General features: G+C 39.0%; 1 protein-coding gene across 1 annotated transcript in view; it reads left to right on the top strand.

Moving 5' to 3' along the window:
* Positions 1 to 19,708, top strand: part of LOC142841914 (sulfotransferase 2A1-like) — a 36,454-nt gene extending 16,746 nt beyond the window's left edge. The window contains exons 5-6 of the mRNA XM_075958969.1: positions 16,676 to 16,853; positions 19,578 to 19,708. Coding sequence (XP_075815084.1) covers positions 16,676 to 16,853; positions 19,578 to 19,690 — 291 coding nt within the window. The 3' untranslated portion in view covers positions 19,691 to 19,708. The remainder of the gene's footprint in view (positions 1 to 16,675; positions 16,854 to 19,577) is intronic.
* Positions 19,709 to 19,974: the final 266 nt, after the last annotated feature.

The raw sequence follows: 19,974 nt of genomic DNA, 5'->3' as shown, positions 1-19,974 counted from the left end.
TAAAAATTAAAAAAATAACTCAGCAGTGTGTCACTTGACTGAAAACCAAGCTCTGAGATATAGAGTCAGATTCAGGGGTTGCAGATCATCTTTACTTACATGTATGGTTGGTTTGAGATCAGTTTTGGCTACAAGAGACATTGTTTCAAAAGACCATTAAGAAAAAATAATTTTGTGTATTTTATGTTCATTTAGTTAAAAATACTCCCTCTTGATGATGGAAGTTACAAAATAATCCCACACTAGTTCAGGATTATGTATTATAAATGTTTATTTATTTAGGGGTAGGATCACAGATCACAGTCCTCTGCACTAATGGAAAACAGGAACTGAAGATAGGAGACAAAAATGAGAGTCCAAAGAGAGAGAGGCAGCGCACTATTTACAGTTGCATTTATACTATGAGACCATGCCCTAGTGAGCTGGTATATTAAAGGTTATTGCATGAATGAGCTCCCAAAGTACCTCCCCCTTTTGTTTAAATAAAAGAGTTCCAAACCTAATACAAAACTAAGTACAATAGGAACAGATATCAAGTATAAAATTAGAATTACAACCAGCATAGACAATATTAAGCAAGGAACATATCCTAATGTTTTAATAAACGTTCTATCCTAAGGAGTCTAAGATTGCAGTAGAAATGGCTTGACTAGATCATAAGAGGATGGTAATAATGACTATCTAGTCTTCAACCCCATTGAAGACCGGAGAAGGGAGATAATATTAACTTGAGTAGGCAGGAAGCACAATCAAGCAGCTTCCAAAATGTACAGTAGATGACAGAGACAACTGGCTGCCTAGGCAATCACTCAAAGTCTCATTTGCAATGTTGAATCAGCCAACTTTGGCTAACACCTAGAGTAACTGACAGACCATTTTCAGAGGCAGGAAATTTTCAGAACCATCTTACCCTGTCTTGTGAATGTTCGGCAGCATTTTTTCTTGTATCATGCTGGGTCAAGTCCGGTGATTGTGCACTTTGTCATTGATTAATGCATAGGCAAAAAGCCAATTTTGCCAAGAAAAAATCAAACTCCAAGTGGAGTGTCTTTGGTGCTCAACACTCTCTCAGGAATAGATCAATGATTGCCAAGAGCAATCGTGTCTCACATTAACAAAATCCCAAGTTATTTAAATGCCATGTTCTACACATCTTTGAAGTGGTTAAACTTTACCTAGCTATGTGGATAGATACAATCTATCTCTATGTATCTAAAGAACCTGATTAGTTTAACTGTATGTAGACAAACATGGATGACTATTGACGTATAATACTTAACACCTGTATAACTTAAAGACTAAGACTTCATATTAGAATATTAAACAATCTTTAAACAACTGTACAACAAATAAGTACATTAACCTCAAAATGTAAACAATGTATAAATATCTTGATCACAGGTAGAAATATATAATGCAATATGATAAATATATCCTAAAATTGTATCAATATACAAAATGTCTTAAACACAGGTAGAAGCATGCATGTATACAATCTGACAAAATAACTTTGCATAGGTATACAAACATACAGATAAATATACAGTTAAGCATAAATCAGAGCATATTCAATATAACAAATAGAATTTGAACTTATATCAATATACAAAAATTTATACCAATGTAAATTGTCGGTAAATAATAGCTCTCAAGTATTCACTCTATTACTCACTATTATTATTATTAGTGTGAGTAAGTTCCCACTAATCTACCTATCATCCCATTCAGTTTTCCTTCTTTATTTTTTCTGGATTTTTTTTAATCTTTGAGGCTACATGATTTCCACCCCAACTCCCCACGCTATATGAATTATAATCTTCCCCAAAATGGTGTCCCTAACCCTAAGGACAAAGTTTCTTGGGGAAAGGGGATGTCATCTTCTAGAGTTGCTCTCAGCTTTCATGGGGGCAATGTTATTTCTATGGGATCCTGTAAAAATAAAATGACAGTTAAGTTTAAAATTACTGCTTTACATAATTGTGTAAGGTCTTTGAGTAGTCGATAGGGTTTTTTTTTTTAAGTTCTTATTTGAAGTTCTGACCAAAGCATTGTAAGAAGGCTCACCATTTCCACAGCTAGTCCCCAAAAACTGGTCTCATAGTAGCACTATCAGCATCATGATGTCTTAATTAACCAGGTGGAGTCATTATTGTCAGCACCATCTTCTCCCTAGAAGTTTCAAAGGTTACTGCAAGAAAATCTAATGTCCATTGTTGAAAACTTAAATATTATTCATATAGACATGTATTCAATGAAAGATATGATATACACAAAATGGGCATGAAGAAAAGTAAAATATTTCCTTCAAATCTATCTTCTTTTTGTCCCATACCAGATGGCTCCTGACATGAGACAAAAATTCCGAATGTTTTTTTTTTTTGCAACATGCTTTGATTTAGAGAAGGATACTCGTTGTCCAACTCCAAAGCCAGCTCTTATTTATAATTAAAGATGTACACATGTCTGGATAATCAAATTTTACCATACAAATGATGTCAGATTTCTCTTCGCATGGTGATTCTTTCTGCATAGCTATCGTTTCATCTTTAGGCATCTAGATGTCCAAGGTCTCTTGATTCTATGAAGATGAGTATTTTCCTTAAAGACAAGAACAGAACTCTTCCCCCATCCTTATGAGGTTTTCTTACGATTGTCACCTCTGGAAATGAGCTGTCATTTCTCTTTCTCAAGAGGTTTCTCTTTTTCAAATCAAATCTTTATCAATTTCGATGGTATCCATAGCTTTTCCTCTCCTGTGGAAACAAGTGCAAAAGCACTTCCCCAACATAGCTCCTCTCCTGGTTTCCATTGTGAGGTTAGCATATTCTTGAAATATACCAGCTGATTTAATTCAGACGTTTTTTCTATCATCCAATGTCTTTCTGCTGCTGTTATTCATTCCTCATTAGTGTTAAGAAAACTCAAGGTTAATGAAGCATTAGGGAATGTATTTTTGTGGGTATTTTCCACCTTTTTCTGTTTGTTTAGCATATCCTTTATAGTTCGATTGTAGGAGAGAGACCACTTGTTTTTCCCGGCTGCCCAGAACCGAAATAATCACACAAAAACCATATTAATGAAAACACTGCTTGGCCCATTAGCTCTAACTTCTTATTGGCTGACTCTTACATTCTTAATGTCCTACATTCTTAAAACATTTTAAATGCCATATTTTGTTGTCTTTGAAAGATTTAAAGAATACATATCTATCTGAAATACATCTCTGTACTTCTAGAAAATCTAACTAACATGACTACAAGCTTAACTATTATAGATGATTATCTATTAGCCTATATTTCTTAATTATACATTGCATTTTTAAAATGAGCTGGACAAACACAATACCTTAATCAAGATCAGAAATACAAATACACCATATAACAAAATTGACCTTAAATTTGTATCAACGAACCAAGATCCATACCAATGCAAATCTCTATAGCATATCCCCCTTTAAATGTAAATACACATTTGTAGACAATATTGGGAATATGGGCATAGTTCTGTCTAATCTTCTTCCTGTTGTTTATTATGTGAAGTAATTTTTTGAGGGGTATTTAAGGCAACCTTTGAGGGGTTTTGGTTCATTAAACAGCATTAGCCTGGAATGAATTCACAGGTTCTCATCCTCTGTGGAAACAAAAGAACAACTTTTTTCCAAAGCAATATATCCTTAGACCCAAATTCTGAAGTCAAGATACCTTAATAATATAAATGCTGATTTAGCTTATCAGCCTGTACAATAAATGTCTCTGTGTATTTAGCTCTTCACAGTCAAAAATTTCAAAGAAAACATAGTAATATACATAATCCAGATTCTCTGAGTATATTCCATCTTTTTGTGGTTTATTTTTACTCTTTAATTTTTCATATTTATTTTATTATCTTTACTCCTTTAATCTATGACTATCTGTACTGTCTCTTTAAATATATTGTTTTATTTTTTTAAAAACCATTTACTTCTTTTTATAACTCTCTATAGTTTCTTTTTTTCCCCAAGCCTATGTACATTTATCCAACATTGTGGTCCATTTAGAGGTCTTTCATGTCTGAATGTGTGCTATTGTGAATCTTTAATTCTCTGGTGTCCAGGAGAACTTAAAATGCTAAGTGCTTCTTAAAAACTTGAGCTGCAGCATTACTAGGATATATAGAGTACTTCTGGATTGCTCAGTACAGAACAAAAATGGTAGAAGTCCTTTAGTGCCTGAGACTTCCAGGTGGGAGCCATCATCACCACCTCAACTCTGATAACCAGTTGGCCATGCTGCCACCAAGTAACTTGCAGTACACTATCCACAAACCCCATTTAAATGCTCAATAGTCAGACTTCCCAAAAGAGGCAGAGCTATTCATGCTGGCAAACTAGGAACCTGCTGTTTGTTGGTTTTTTTTTAAAAGAAGTCACACAGATTTTACTGGTCCCCACCACACCTTACTCACTGAAAGCCCATCTAGAGAAAAAAATGTGGATACTAAGAAACTGTGCTAAACTCTGTTCTTTTATGTTGAGAATTCCTTTTAAAGCTCTCTCAGGATTTTAAGTGGATTTAGAGTGCCACGTTGGTGCACCAATTTGTAGGAGGGAGGCTGCTTGTTTGTCCTTGTTGTCCAAAACTGAAATAATCACATAGAAACCATATTAATTAAAACACTGCTTGGCCCATTAGCTCTAGCTTCTTAGTGGCTGACTTTTGCATATTAATTTAACCTATTTATATTAATCTGTGTATTGCCACATGGCTGTGGCTTACCAACTAAAGTTCCATCTGGCTCTAGTAGGGCTACATGGCTTCTCTCTGACTCTGTCCTTCTTTATCCTAGCATTCAGTTTAGTTTTCCCTGCCTAGCTAAGTTCTTTCCTGCTTTAGGTCCAAAGCAGTTTTTTTATTTGTTAATGGTAATCACAACATACTGAGGAAAATCCCACATCATTCACTTTGACCTTTCTATAACTACCTGACCTGTAGGATTGTTTGATATACCCATAATATACTTTATATTATAATAAGCAAAAAAAACTGTTTCATTCCTTAGAGACATATCCTGAGTCATTATCTGTCTTTATTTATTTGTACATGTATACTAATGATAGTCATAGCTTCTAACAAATGTGTGATTACTAAAGAAGCCTTTCCTGAGCTAAAGGCAGTTGCCAATAGAAAACCTGAATAAGTGTCAATGGTGTGGTGTACATATTTTAATTTTCCAAATTCTGTAAAGTGGAACACATCCATGTGCCAGATCTCATTCCTTTGAGTACCCTTTGTGTTACTCCCTGCAGGTAATGGTATTTGGTCATAGAAAAAGAAATTAGGACATGTCTTTATAATCTCTGTAGCTGGTTGAAATGCAACAGAAAATTTTCTTTAAATCTTTGCTATTGACATAATGTTGCTTGTGAAACTCTGAGGCAAACAGGACACTTCTAGCCAATAATCAGTCAATTTCTGCATTATTACCTTGTGCTAGAGGACCTGGCAGACTCGTATGAGATCAGATGTGTGTGATGTATATGGGACAAAGCCTATTCCTGATTATGTCTTCTACCTGAATGAATAATAAAGCCAGTTATATGGTATAAGTTCAGTGGTTTCAATACGCAAGACAACTCTTTCTGCATACTGCAAATCAGTAACTATATTAAGAGGTTCTTTAAAATCCTTTAGTACCATGAGAATAGCATATAACTCTGCCTTTTGGGCAGAATTATAAAGGCTTTCTTCTAACTTACTTAATTTTTTCTGATTTGCAACCTGTATTTCCAGATTTATTTTTAATTTATTTATTAAAATTTTCCACCTCCTCCCATTTCCCTCCCACTTCCCTTCTCCCCCTCCCTCTCCAGTCCTAAGAGAAGTCAGGGAGCACTATCATTTTAGAAGTCCAAGGCAATCTCCCCTCCATCCAGGTCTACGAAGATGTGCCAAACAGTCTAAGCTCCCAAATGCCAGGAGAATCAAAACCCAATGTCATTATCTTTGACTTCTCAGTCATCCCTCATTGTCAGCCACATTTAGAGAGTCCAGAATGATCACATGTTCATTCAGTCTCAGTCGAGCTGGCCTAAGTAAGCTCCCATTAGATTAGTCCCACTATCTCCATGGGTGGACACACTCCTCGTGGTCCTGACTTCCTTGCTCATGTTCTTGCTCCTTCTGTTATTCTTCTACACCTTGGGAGCTCAGTCCAGTGCTCCAATGTGGGTCTCTGTCTCTATCGACATCCATCGCCAGAAGAAGGTTCTATGGTGATATGCAAGATATTCAACAGTGTGCCTATGGGCACCCTCTCCTCTGCTGCCCAAGGACCTAGTTGGGGACATCTCTCTGGACGCCTGGGAACCGCTCTAGAGCCAAGTATATTGCCAACCCTAAAATGACTCCCTTCATTAAAATATCTTCTTCCCTGCTCCCATATCCACCCTTCCTCCATCTCAACCATCTCATTCCCTCAAATTCATCCCAATCCTTTCCTTCTCTCTTCTCTCTCTTCATCTCCCCTTCCCCAGCCCTACCCCCACCCCTGTGCTCCCAACTTTTGCCCGATGATCTTTTCTACTTCCAATATCCAGGAGGATAAATATATATTTTTCTTTAGGTTCACCTTATTATTTAGGTTGTCTAGGATCATGAACTATTGGCTCAATATCCTCTGTTTATGGCTAGAATACACTAATGAATTAGTACATACCATATTGATCTTTGTGGGTCTGGGTCATCTCACTCAGTAAAGTGCTTTCTATGTCCATCCATTTGCATGCAAAATTTAAGATGACATTGTTTTTTTGCAACTGAGTAGAAATATTATGTGTATTTGTGCCACACCTTCTTTTCCATTCTTCTATTGAGGGGCACCTAGGTTGTTTCCAGGTTCTGGCTATTACAAATAGTGCATCTATGGACATAATTGAACAAATGCTTTTGTAGCATGATTGGATATCTCTTGGGTATATTCCCAAGAGTGGAATTGCTGGATCCTGAGGTAGGTTGACTCCCAGTTTTCTGAGAGACCACCACACTGATTTCCAAGGTGGTTGCACAAGTTTACAATCCCACCAGCAATGTATGAGTGTTCCCCTTACTCCACATCCTAACCAGCATAGGTTATCATTGATATTTTTTGATTTTAGCCATTCTGACAGGTGTAAGATGGTATCTCAAAGTTGTTTTGATTTGCATTTCCCTGATTTCTAAGGAAGTTGAACATGACTTTAAGTATATTTTGGCCATTTGAACTTCTTCTGTTGAGAATTCTCTGTTCAGTTGAGTACCCAATTTTTAATTCGGTTAATTAGAACTTTAAAGTCTTGTTTCTTGAGTTCTTTATACATTTTGGAGATCAGACCTTTGTCTGATGCAGGGTTGGTGAAGATCTTCTCCCATTCAGTAGGTTTCCTTTTTGTCTTAATAACAGTGTCTTTGCTTTCCAGAAGCTTCTCAGTTTTAGGAGCTACCATTTGTTCAATGTTGCTTTTATTGTCTGTGCTACTGAGGTTATATGTAGGAAGTTGTATCCTGTGCTCAAGTGTTGCAATCTACTTCCCACTTCCTCTTCTATCAGGTTCAGTGTGGTCAGATTTATATTGAGGTCTTTGATCCATTTGGACTTGAGTTTTGTGCATGGTGATAGATATGGATCTATTTACATTCTTCTAGAAGTTGGCATCCAATTATACCAGCATCATTTCTTGAATGTAAACCCACCCAGCGGGTCAGTTATTCCAGGGTCCCAAAGAGGCACTATCTGAAAAAGACATGGGCAGGAGGGAGAAATGGAGACCAAGCAAGAGCCAGACAAGATTCTGTTCTCGATTTGTCTAGGTCTCACTTTATTGGCGAAATGGTTGTGGTTTACATAGCCCTTGAATGAGGAATTTGGCTTGGGATGGGGGCAGGGGCATGGCAAGGGCAGGAAGGGATCTTGCCGGGGCAGGAATGGTCACGAGTCTACACTCGGTCACGAGTCGACACACCTAGTGTTCTCTATGCAAGCAGAATCATTCCTTTTGTGATTCCAACCACAAACAATTCTCTAGATAGTTGGGATGTGGGGTGGGTTCCGCTGACAGATAGCTCTCAAGATAGTTGGGTGTAGGTCACCCCGCAAACATTCTTAGGACAATACTCCCTGCTATATTTTTGGGGAAATGGCTCCTGACAGTTAAAGATGCTTTTTTTTCTTCCATTGTTTAATCTTAGCTCCTATGTGGAAAATCAGGTGTTCATAGGTTTGTGGGTTGATGGCCAGGTCTTTGAATTGATTCCATTGGTCAACATCTCTATTTTTATGCCAATAGCAAGCTGTTTTCAATACTGTAGCTCTGTAATAGAGTTTGAAGTCAGTGATGGTAAGGCCCCCAGAAGCTCCTGTATTGTATAGGATTGTTTTGGCTATCCTGGGTTCTTTGTGTTTCCATATAAAGTTGATTATTGTTCTGTCAAGGTCTGAGAAGAATTTTGTTTGGATTTTGATGGGGATTGTGTTGAATGTATAGATTGCCTTTGGTAGAATTGCTATTTTTACTATGTTGATCCTACCCAACCAAGAGCATGGGAGATCTTTCCATTTTATGGTGTCCTCTTCAATTTCTTACTTCAAAGCCTTAAAGTTCTTCTCAAATAGATTTTTCACATCCTTTGTTAGAGTTACCCCCAGGATACTTTATGCGATTTGTGGCTATCGTGAAAGGTGAATTTGTGATTCCAGCTTAAGGGTATCTGAAGCAAGAAGATTATGTATGTGATGGATATATGAGTTATAGCATGATAACCTAACTCAATACAGAATAAAAGCTCCCTGAAATAACCCCAAGAAATGAATATTGACATCATTCTTATGAAAGTGCTACAAAACTATATTATTTTAGATACCCATAGGAAACAGTATTACATGGTGTAAACATTAACTTCTCTCAAAATCTTTGTGCACACTGCCTTCATTCCCATGTATCACTATCTGAAAGTAACTCTTGAAGTCTCTTTAAATGCTCAGGCAAGTGGGGTATGGTGGTGAACACCTTAAATGCCAGCACTTAGAAAGCAAATTCAGGTGGTGGATTACCTATTTGAGCTTGAGGTCAGTCCAGTCTCCATATCATGTTCCATCCCACCAAACAAGGCTGCATAGTGAGACCCTATCTAAAGGAAAAAATATCCCAGTGCATTTAGTGGGCGTGTTAGCATGCATCTGTGAACACAACTTTACAGAATTGGAAACTGGAGGATCACATGTTCCAGGTCTTCATCTACTACAAAGTAAGTTTAAGAACAGCCTTGTTGTAGTTGCTGAGGAATCTCATCAGGACGGGTGAGTGTGTGCTATCCAGGGGCAGACTGTCCCGGAAGAGAGCACAAACCCCCTCCCCCAGCTCCTTCTGCAGGGCTGTCTCTCTTTCCCACGATCCAGCCCCCCCTGCACCCCTCCCCAACCCTGCCCTGCTGTATGCTAGGACCAGTGCTCAAGTACAGTTTTAAGCTCCTAAACTAAGGCGACCCACCCAGAGCGGTGAGTGCCTGCCTACCGGGCAGACCTCAGGGTCCCCTGTAAGGGAGCCGGGCACCTTCAGCTCTGGCGCCAGGCTTCCTGCGCGCTCCTGGATACCATCCCCCCCTTGCTCCATTCATCCTGTTGGCCCTGGATCATTGGGCTACTGGCGGCCCTGCTTAGTTGCTGAGGAATCTCATCAGGACGGGTGAGTGTGTGCTATCCAGGGGCGGACTGTCCCGGAAGAGAGCACAAACCCCCTCCCCCAGCTCCTTCTGCAGGGCTGTCTCTCTTTCCCACGATCCAGCCCCCCCTGCACCCCTCCCCAACCCTGCCCTGCTGTATGCTAGGACCAGTGCTCAAGTACAGTTTTAAGCTCCTAAACTAAGGCGACCCACCCAGAGCGGTGAGTGCCTGCCTACCGGGCAGACCTCAGGGTCCCCTGTAAGGGAGCCGGGCACCTTCAGCTCTGGCGCCAGGCTTCCTGCGCGCTCCTGGATACCATCCCCCCCTTGCTCCATTCATCCTGTTGGCCCTGGATCATTGGGCTGCTGGCGGCCCTGTTTAGCTGCTGAGGAACCCCATCAGGACGGGTGAGTGTGTGATATCCAGGGGCGGGAACGGTTCCTACTTCTACACTGAAGAGATATACCCAGAGAGTCAATCACAGCAAAGACTGGACCAAGAGACCAGGCCTCTCCTGGCTCCATTTGAAGGAAGAGATGGGAAGGCGCCAATACAAGAATTCCTCCAACAACCTGAAAGGCAACATGACACCACCAGAAACCAGGGATCCCGAAATAAGAAGAATTGTACACCCTACTCCTGAAGAAATAGAAGAAATCGACTCAAAAGTTAACTATATGAAAATAATAGAGGACCTTAAACAGGAGGTGAAAAACTGCCATAAACAATTAGAGATTACAAACAAAAAGGTAGAGGAAATGAATAAATCGCTCAAAGACACACAAGAAAACCAAGAGAAACAAGAAAAAGCAATCAAACAGGTTAGGGAAGCGGTTCAAGACATGAAGAATGAAATGGAAGCATTGAAGAAAGCACAAACCGAGGGAAGAATGGAGATGGAAAATCTGGGTAAACGAACAGGAACAACAGAGACAGGTACTAACAACAGATTACAAGAGATAGAAGAGAGAATATCAGACACTGAAGATACCATAGAGAAAATAAACACACTGATCAAAGAAAACAGCAAAACCAACAAATTCTCATCACAAAACATTCAGGAAATTTGGGACACAATAAAAAGACCAAACCTAAGAATAATTGGAGTAGAAGAAGGAGAAGAAGTGCAGCTCAACGGTACAGAAAATATACTTAATAAAATTATAGAAGAAAACTTTCCCAACCTGAAGAAAGAGGTACCTATGAAGGTTCAAGAAGCATACAGAACACCAAATAGGCTGGATCAAAAGAAAACATCCCCTCGCCATATAATAATCAAAACACAAAATATACAGAATAAAGAAAGAATATTAAGAGCTGCAAAGGAAAAAGGCCAAGTTACTTATAAAGGTAAACCTATCAGACTTACACCTGACTTCTCTATGGAAACCATGAAAGCCAGAAGGTCCTGGATAGATGTACTGCAAAAACTAAGAGATCATGGATGCAAGCCCAGACTACTATATCCAGCCAAGCTTTCGTTCACTATAAATGGAGAAAACAAAATTTTCCAGGATAAAAACAAATTTAAACAATACATAGCCACAAATCCAGCCTTACAGAAAATTATAGAAGGAAAATCACTAACCAAGGAGTCCAACAATGCCCACAATAACTCAGTCATCTAGAGACCTTTCACCAGCGCATCTCAAAGAAGGGAAACACACAAACCCTACTACTAAAAAAGTGACCGGAGTTAACAACCACTGGTCATTAATATCACTTAATGTCAATGGGCTCAACTCACCTATAAAAAGGCACAGACTAAGGGATTGGATTCGAAAACAGGATCCAACATTCTGCTGTCTACAAGAAACACACCTCAACCACAAAGACAGGCACCTACTCAGAGTAAAGGGCTGGGAAATGGCCTATCAGGCAAATGGACCTAAGAAACAAGCAGGTGTGGCCATACTAATTTCTAACAAAGTGGACTTCAAACTTAAATCAATCAGAAGAGATGGAGAGGGACATTTTATACTCATAACAGGAACAATTCATCAGGATGAAGTCTCAATTCTGAATATCTACGCCCCTAATATAAAAGCACCCACGTATGTAAAAGAAACATTACTAAAACTCAAGGCAGCCATCAAACCACACACACTAATAGTAGGAGACTTCAACATTCCTCTCTCACCAATGGACAGGTCAATCAAACAGAAACCTAACAGAGAAATTAGAGAATTAATGGAGGTAATGAAGCAAATGGACTTAACAGACATCTATAGATTATTCCACCCGAACAGGAAAGAATATACCTTCTTCTCTGCAGCTCATGGAACCTTCTCGAAAATTGACCACATACTCGGTAGCAAAGCTAACTTACACAGTTACAAAAAAATATTAGTAACCACCTGCGTCTTATCAGATCACCATGGATTAAAGTTAGAATTCAACAACAATGCTACCCCCAGAAAGCCTACAAACTCATGGAAACTGAACAGTCAACTACTGAACCATACCTGGATTAAGGAAGAAATAAAGAAAGAAATTAAAGTCTTCCTTGAATTCAGTGAAAATAAAGAAACAACATACTCAAACTTATGGGACACTATGAAAGCAGTGCTAAGAGGAAAGTTCATCGCACTAAGTGCCCACTTAAAGAAAACAGAGAAAGCACATATTGAAGACTTAACAGCCCACCTGAAAGCTCTAGAAAAAAAAAGAAGCAGACTCACCTAGGAGGAGTAGAAGATTGGAAATAATCAAACTGAGGGCTGAAATCAATAAAATAGAAACACAGAAAACAGTCCAAAGAATCAATGAAACAAAAAGCTGGTTCCTGGAGAAAATCAACAAGATTGATAAACCCCTATCCAAACTAATCAAACGGCAGAGAGAGAACACGCAAATTAATAAGATCAGGAATGAAAAGGGGGACATAACCACAAACACAGAGGAAATTCAGAGAGTCATTAGATCTTACTACAAAAGCCTGTATGCCACTAAACTGGAAAATGTAAAAGAAATGGACACTTTTTTAGATAAATACCATTTACCAAAATTAAACCAGGACCAGGTGAACAATCTAAACTGACCTGTAAGTCGCGAAGAATTAGAAGCTGTTATCAAAAACCTCCCTACCAAAAAAAGCCCAGGGCCAGATGGGTTCAATGCGGAATTCTACCAGAACTTCCAAGAAGACCTAATTCCTATTCTCCTCAATGTATTCCACAATATAGAAACAGAAGGGTCACTACCAAATTCCTTTTATGAAGCTACAGTTACTCTGATACCAAAACCACACAAAGACTCAACCAGGAAAGAGAATTACAGGCCGATCTCACCCATGAATATCGACGCAAAAATCCTCAACAAAATACTGGCAAACTGAATCCAAGAACACATCTGAAAAATTATACATTATGATCAAGTAGGCTTCATTCCTGAGATGCAGGGCTGGTTCAACATACGAAAATCTATCAATGTAATCCAGCATATAAACAAACTGAAAGAAAAAAACCATATGATCATTTCATTAGATGCTGAAAAAGCATTTGACAAAATTCAACATCCATTTATGTTAAAAGTCTTGGAGAGATTAGGGATACAAGGGTCATACCTAAATATAATAAAAGCTATATACAGCAAACCGACAGCTAACATCAAATTAAACGGAGAGAAACTCAAAGCCATCCCGCTTAACTCAGGAACACGACAAGGCTGTCCACTTTCACCATACCTCTTCAATATAGTGCTGGAAGTTCTAGCAATAGCAATAAGACAACATAATGGGATCAAGGGGATTCGAATTGGAAAGGAAGAAGTTAAACTTTCGTTATTCGCAGATGATATGATAGTGTACATAAGCGACCCCCAAAACTCCACCAAAGAACTTTTACAGCTGATAAACAGCTTTAGTAATGTGGCAGGATACAAGATCAACTCCAAAAAATCAGTCGCCCTCTTATACACAAAGGATATGGAAGCAGAGAGGGAAATCAGAGAAGCTTCTCCATTCACGATAGCCACAAACAGCATAAAATATCTTGGGGTAAATCTAACCAAGGAAGTGAAAGATCTATTTGATAAGAACTTTAAGGCATTGAAGAAAGAAATTGAGGAGGATACCAAAAAATGGATGGACTTCCCTTGCTCTTGGATTGGGAGGATCAACATAGTAAAAATGGCAATTCTATCAAAGGCAATTTATAGATTCAATGCAATCCCCATCAAGATCCCATCAAAATTCTTCACAGATATGGAGAGGACAATAATCAACTTTATATGGAAAAACAAAAAACCCAGGATAGCCAAAACAATCCTATACAATAAAGGATTGTCTGGAGGCATTACCATCCCTGACTTCAAACTCTATTACAGAGCTACAGTAATGAAAACAGGGAGGTACTGGCATAAAAACAGAGAAGTCGACCAATGGAATCGTATAGAAGACCCGGATTTAATCCCACAAACCTATGAACACCTCATATTCGATAAAGGAGCTAAAAGTATACAATGGAAGAAAGAAAGCATCTTCAACAAATGGTGCTGGCACAACTGGATGTCAACCTGTAGAAGAATGAAAATAGACCCATATCTATCACCATGCACAAAACTCAAGTCCAAATGGATTAAAGACCTCAATATCAGCCCGATAACACTGAACCTGATAGAAGAGAAAGTGGGAAATACCCTACAACAGATGGGCACAGGTGATCGCTTCTTAGGTATAACCCCAGAAGCACAGACATTAAGGGCAACATTGAATAAATGGGACCTACTAAAACTGAGAAGCTTCTGTAAAGCAAAGGACACTGTCACTAAGACACAAAGGCAACCTACTGACTGGGAGAAGATCTTCACCAACCCCACAACAGACAAAGGTCTGATCTCCAAAATATATAGAGAACTCAAGAAACTAGACTTTAAAAGGCTAATTAACCCAATTAAAAAATGGGGCACTGAACTGAACAGAGAATTCTCAACAGAAGAAGTTCAAATGGTCAAAAGACACTTAAGGTCATGTTCAACCTCCTTAGCGATCAGGGAAATGCAAATAAAAACAACTTTGAGATATCATCTTACACCTGTCAGAATGGCTAAAGTCAAAAACACCAAGGATAGCCTTTGCTGGAGAGGCTGTGGAGGAAGGGGTACACTCATCCATTGCTGGTGGGAATGCAATCTTGTGCAACCACTGTGGAAGTCAGTGTTTCGGTTTCTCAGGAAATTCGGGATCAACCTACCCCTCGACCCAGCAATACCACTCTTGGGAATTTACCCAAGAGATGCTCTATCATATGTCAAAAGCATTTGTTCAACTATGTTCATAGCAGTATTATTTGTAATAGCCAGAACCTGGAAACAACCTAGATGCCCTTCAATGGAAGAATGGATGAAGAAAGTATGGAATATATACACATTAGAATACTACGCTGCGGTAAAAAACAATGACTTCTCGAATTTTGCATGCAAATGGATGGAAATAGAAAACACTATCCTGAGTGAGGTATCCCAGACCCAAAAAGATGAACATGGGATGTACTCACTCATAATTGGTTTCTAGCCATAAATAGGGACCACGGAGTCTACAATAGGCGAATCTAAAGAAGCTAAGTAAGAAGGTGAACACAAGGAAAAACATATCGTTATCCTCTTGGATAAGGGAAGTATACAAAATTGCCGGGGAGAAAAGTGGGATGTTGGGGGTGGGGTGGGATGGGGGTAAGGAGAAATGGGGAGAGAAAAGGTAGAAGGAAAGGAGGGGGGACTTGGGGAAACAGGAGGATCGGGATAAAGGAAGGTTGGATAGGGGAGCACGGAACCCCATTTCTTAGTTAAAGGACCCACTTTAGGATGGGCAGGAGACTTGACCCTAGAGGGGATCCCAGGTGCCCAAGCTGAGGCCCCCAGTTAGTTCCTTGGGCAGCTGAGGATAGGGATCCTGAAATGACCCTATCCTAGAGCAATACTGACGAATATCATGCATATCATCCTAGAACTTTCATCTGACGATGGATGGAGATAGAGACAGAGACCCACACTGGAACACTGGATAGAGCTCCCAAGGTCCCAAGGAGGAGCAGAAGGAGGGAGAACATGAGCAAAGAAGTCGGGACCACTAGGGGTGCACCCACCCACTGAGACAGTGGAGCTGATCTACTGGGAGCTCACCAAGGCCAGCTGGACTGTTACCAAAAAAAGCATGGGATAAAACTGGACTCTCTGAACATGACGATCAATGAGGGCTGATGAGACGCCAAGGACAATGGCACGCGGTTTTGATCCAACGCAATGTGCTGGCTTGGTGGGAGCCTAGCCAGTTTGGATGTTCACCTTCCCAGATATGGACGGAGGGGGGAGGACCTAGGACTTTCCACAGGGCAGGGAACCCTGACTGCTCTTTGGACTGGAGAGGGAGGGGGAGAAAAGTGGGGGGAAGGGGAGAGGGGTGGGAGGAGGGAGAGAAGAATGGGAGGAGGGGGAGGGAAATGGGAGGCTGGGAGGAGGTGGAAATTTGTTTTTTTTTTCTTTCTTTTCTTTATTCTCCTTTTATCAATAAAAAAATACATAAAAAAAAGAACAGCCGGGCGGTGGTGGCGCACGCCTTTAATCCCAGCACTCGGGAGGCAGAGGCAGGAGGATCTCTGTGAGTTCGAGACCAGCCTGGTCTACAAGAGCTAGTTCCAGGACAGGCTCCAAAACCACAGAGAAACCTTGTCTCGAAAAATAAAAAAAAAAAAAAAAAGAACAGCCTTGTTATGTGAGATGCTGTCTCTAGTATCCTCTCCTCCCTAAAAGAAATCAGTCTCTGTCTTTTAGGTCCAGACATCAGACACATTGCCAGCCCCACTCATTACAAAATGCTGTTTGTGTGACTTCTGCCATCTGTAAATGCCCTGTTTCTTTCCTCAAATCTTTCAATGCTCTTTTCATTTCATGGTGTCATTTCTTTCTCCATGCCCCCTTTCCAGTGTCCATCCACAGTTAACTTCTCTGCATCTGTTCTCTCAGATCTCTCTGCTCATTAGCATCTTTTTTGTTTCTTCTATTTTAGGACACAAGAGGAACTATAGAGAAGATCTGTGACTTCCTAGGAAAGAAATTAGAGAAAGATGAGCTGGATCTTGTCCTCAAGTACAGTTCCTTCCAAGTCATGAAAGAAAATAAAATGTCCAATTTGAGTATCGTCCCAGAAGATGTGGTTACTAATGGTTTGAAACTCATGAGGAAAGGTGAAGAAAAATACATCTAACTTCAAAATATGTCAGAATATGTGGAGAGCTTGTTGTTTCAATGAGACTATAAGAAAGTTGGGAATGTTTCAAAAGTCATTGCTCATTACAACATAGTTTCATACAGACCTTAAAATTTGAATCTTTCCATGTTGATGATGCGGCTTTCAGGAACTCTGAAAAAGAATTGACTTGTTGTGGGAGAGTATCTTGGCATTGCATCTGTCCAGTACCCTCAATATAAAATGAAGTGCAGACATGTTGCAATGAGGCTCTGTAAGGCTCCCTGTATCTTAGAACTCAACTCTAAACAAAATTTCAATGCATGGGACAAAGATATATCTGGGATGATAAACACTGAAATCACTTCCTTCAAAATGATTTGAAAAGCTGTTGAATATGTCAAGATTACTGACTCATAGCAGGCTGACTCCAGACCCCATAAAGACAATGCAAATTATTCACCACTGCTACAATATAATGGTTTTTTCCAACTTAAATTTGAATTGTTTCAGACTCAGGGCTACTCAGTTGGTTCTGAATTGTCTCTCCTGGAATAGTAATATCCATCTTCTCTATGTCTGTGCTACCTCTCTATGCTGGAAAGAGATTGTGGGCATGATTTCATTGCTTTAAAATTAAGGAGTAACTTTGCCAGAGTGAATAACACCTGGAAACTCACCTACACCTTTCTAGCAAATAATAGGTGAGATGGGAGTCAGTGTTGAAGAAGAAATGGGTCAGATGTCAGGTCTCTGGAGATGAGTAAAGAACTAGGGTATAGATGCAGGAAGCAGAGAACAATGGATTTCATTTTCTTCTACCAATAATTTAGATTCTTCAGCCTTAACCTTCAGGCTTCCTCCATCATAGAGTGGTGGAGCATGAGACCAAAATAGGATTTTAGCTTTTTCTTTCCCAAAATATAGTATGGCTCCTGTATCATATGTCTCAGTAGGATATATTTATATTCATTTACGTACACATATATGTGTGTGATTGTATGTGTGTATATGTGAGTTTGTGTACGAATGTCTAAGACATTAATCTTAGACAGAGACAGAAAAAGACCTACAAGAACAAAGAAAAAGAACTTTTAGAAAAACATCTTGTTCTAAAAGTGATGATAACAAACAAGCTAAGAGTAGAAAAGGATACTTATAAGTTTCCACCATAACAGATGGCAGTATTATATCCATATCAAATAGTGGTACATTATTTCAATATGGTATATCAATATTTACCATTTAATTATGAATTTTTCATATATTCTTTAATAAATACTACTAGAGGCTTAAAAACTTACATGATTCTTCCAGAAAAAATGTGATGTTCTGGAGATATGACTCAGAAGTTAAGAACAATGACTGTTCTTCTAGAGGTCCTGAGTTCAATTCCTAGCAACAACATGGTGGCTTGCAGCCATGAGTAGTAAAATCTGGTGACCTCTTCTGGCTTGCACAGATACATGCAGGCAGAATGATATATACATAATTAACAAACAAACCTTTAATAAAGAATACAATATGATAAGGAAAGGCTGACGTTTATTGCCAATCTTTTTCTCTTCACAAGAATTCATCTATATCATGTTGGGTAAAATCTCAAGGACTCATTTTTCTGCATCAGCAAAATGGAACAAAGCCAATAGCTTCTTCATTCACTCAGGAATGCTTTCAACAAACCCATGTTGAACATTTGCCTGATGTGCTTGATTAAAGGAAAGATTTTACATTTATGAATCATTTTACATTTCAAATATATTAGATTTTGTGCATACATACAAAATAGAAATGAGTAGAGCAGGTCAAAGTATCACAACTATAAAATAAAATACAACAAAGATAGGGGATTCAGAGTTCTGCTTCGACGAAAGGAAGAAATGATTACATTGGCATTACTAAGAAAACAAAAGAACGACATTATTATATGGAATATATGAGCACTCCAGTGTGAAGGTACACACTACACAGTGTGAACAGTTGGACAATTTAACATTACAACTAGAGACATCTTATAATGCAGTTATCAAAACCAAAGATTATAAAAAGGACAGAGGTTGAAATAATGTAGATGTGCATACATTACCAAACACCATACTGATTGAAAACAGGAGTCCTGGGACATTCACTGCTGACTGTGTCTCTTACATCTTTACTGTCATGTAGTTCACAACTGTGCATATCTCCAGCTCCAAGAGATACACTGCCTCTAACTTCTGAAGGTACCTGCTTTCATGTGCCCCTATACACATAATTAAAATTAACTTTAAAAGATGTTTTAAAAGTTGCTTGCATGCTTTTCAGAACTTCTCTAAGTAAACACTAAAATGTAGAAAGAACAATTGAAGTCAGCTTGGATAATTAAGATAAAAAACTCAGTTGGGATGAACAGTGTGGTGCAATCAGGTATAGTGGGGAGCAGAAATAATCTGGCCATCTAGAGTGTGAGCTAGTGTTGATGCTGTTAGATTTTGTAGTTGAGAGGATGGGACAGAATAAGGTGGGTTAATATTTCTACAGAGGTAGAAGTCTGTTTGCATATTATTGCAAGGCATAAGAAGAATTATATAGGGAGTCACTGGTAGTTTCACTTTATATACTGTTTGTTCCTTGTCAAGTATGTTAAAAGAGGATTGAGAGATATGTTAAGCATTTTAAGTTAAGGAGTGATAGTGTTAAGATCATCATTAACCCATCTTTGTGTCTGCTTCACATTTTCCAGGCACGACTGGAGACTGGAAGAATCACTTTACTGTAGCCCAAGCTGAAGCCTTTGATAAAGTGTTCCAGGAGAAAATGATTGGTTTCCCACCAGAACTGTTCCCATGGCAATAAATTCTTAAAACTTTTAAATCATGTATTTGTACTGTGAATGACTGTGTGGTCAAAAAATAAATCCTATAATTAAATTGTGTAGTTCTTTAATAATTAGTAGTAGCAGTAGTGATAATAGTAGTAAGAGTAAAGTAGTGCTAGCTTTATTGTGTGTGTGTGCTTACATGTAACATGATCGAGGCCTACTTGTTGGGGTTTTTGTCCCGCCTGGTACCCCACAGACAGGAAACCCCAAAGAAAATCACACAGAGATCTCTATATGTTATAAAGCTGATTGGCCGATT

The sequence above is a fragment of the Microtus pennsylvanicus genome, chromosome 1 (assembly GCF_037038515.1).
Source record: "Microtus pennsylvanicus isolate mMicPen1 chromosome 1, mMicPen1.hap1, whole genome shotgun sequence".
NCBI lineage: Eukaryota > Metazoa > Chordata > Mammalia > Rodentia > Cricetidae > Microtus > Microtus pennsylvanicus.
This window is presented reverse-complemented; position numbering and strand designations above follow the sequence as displayed.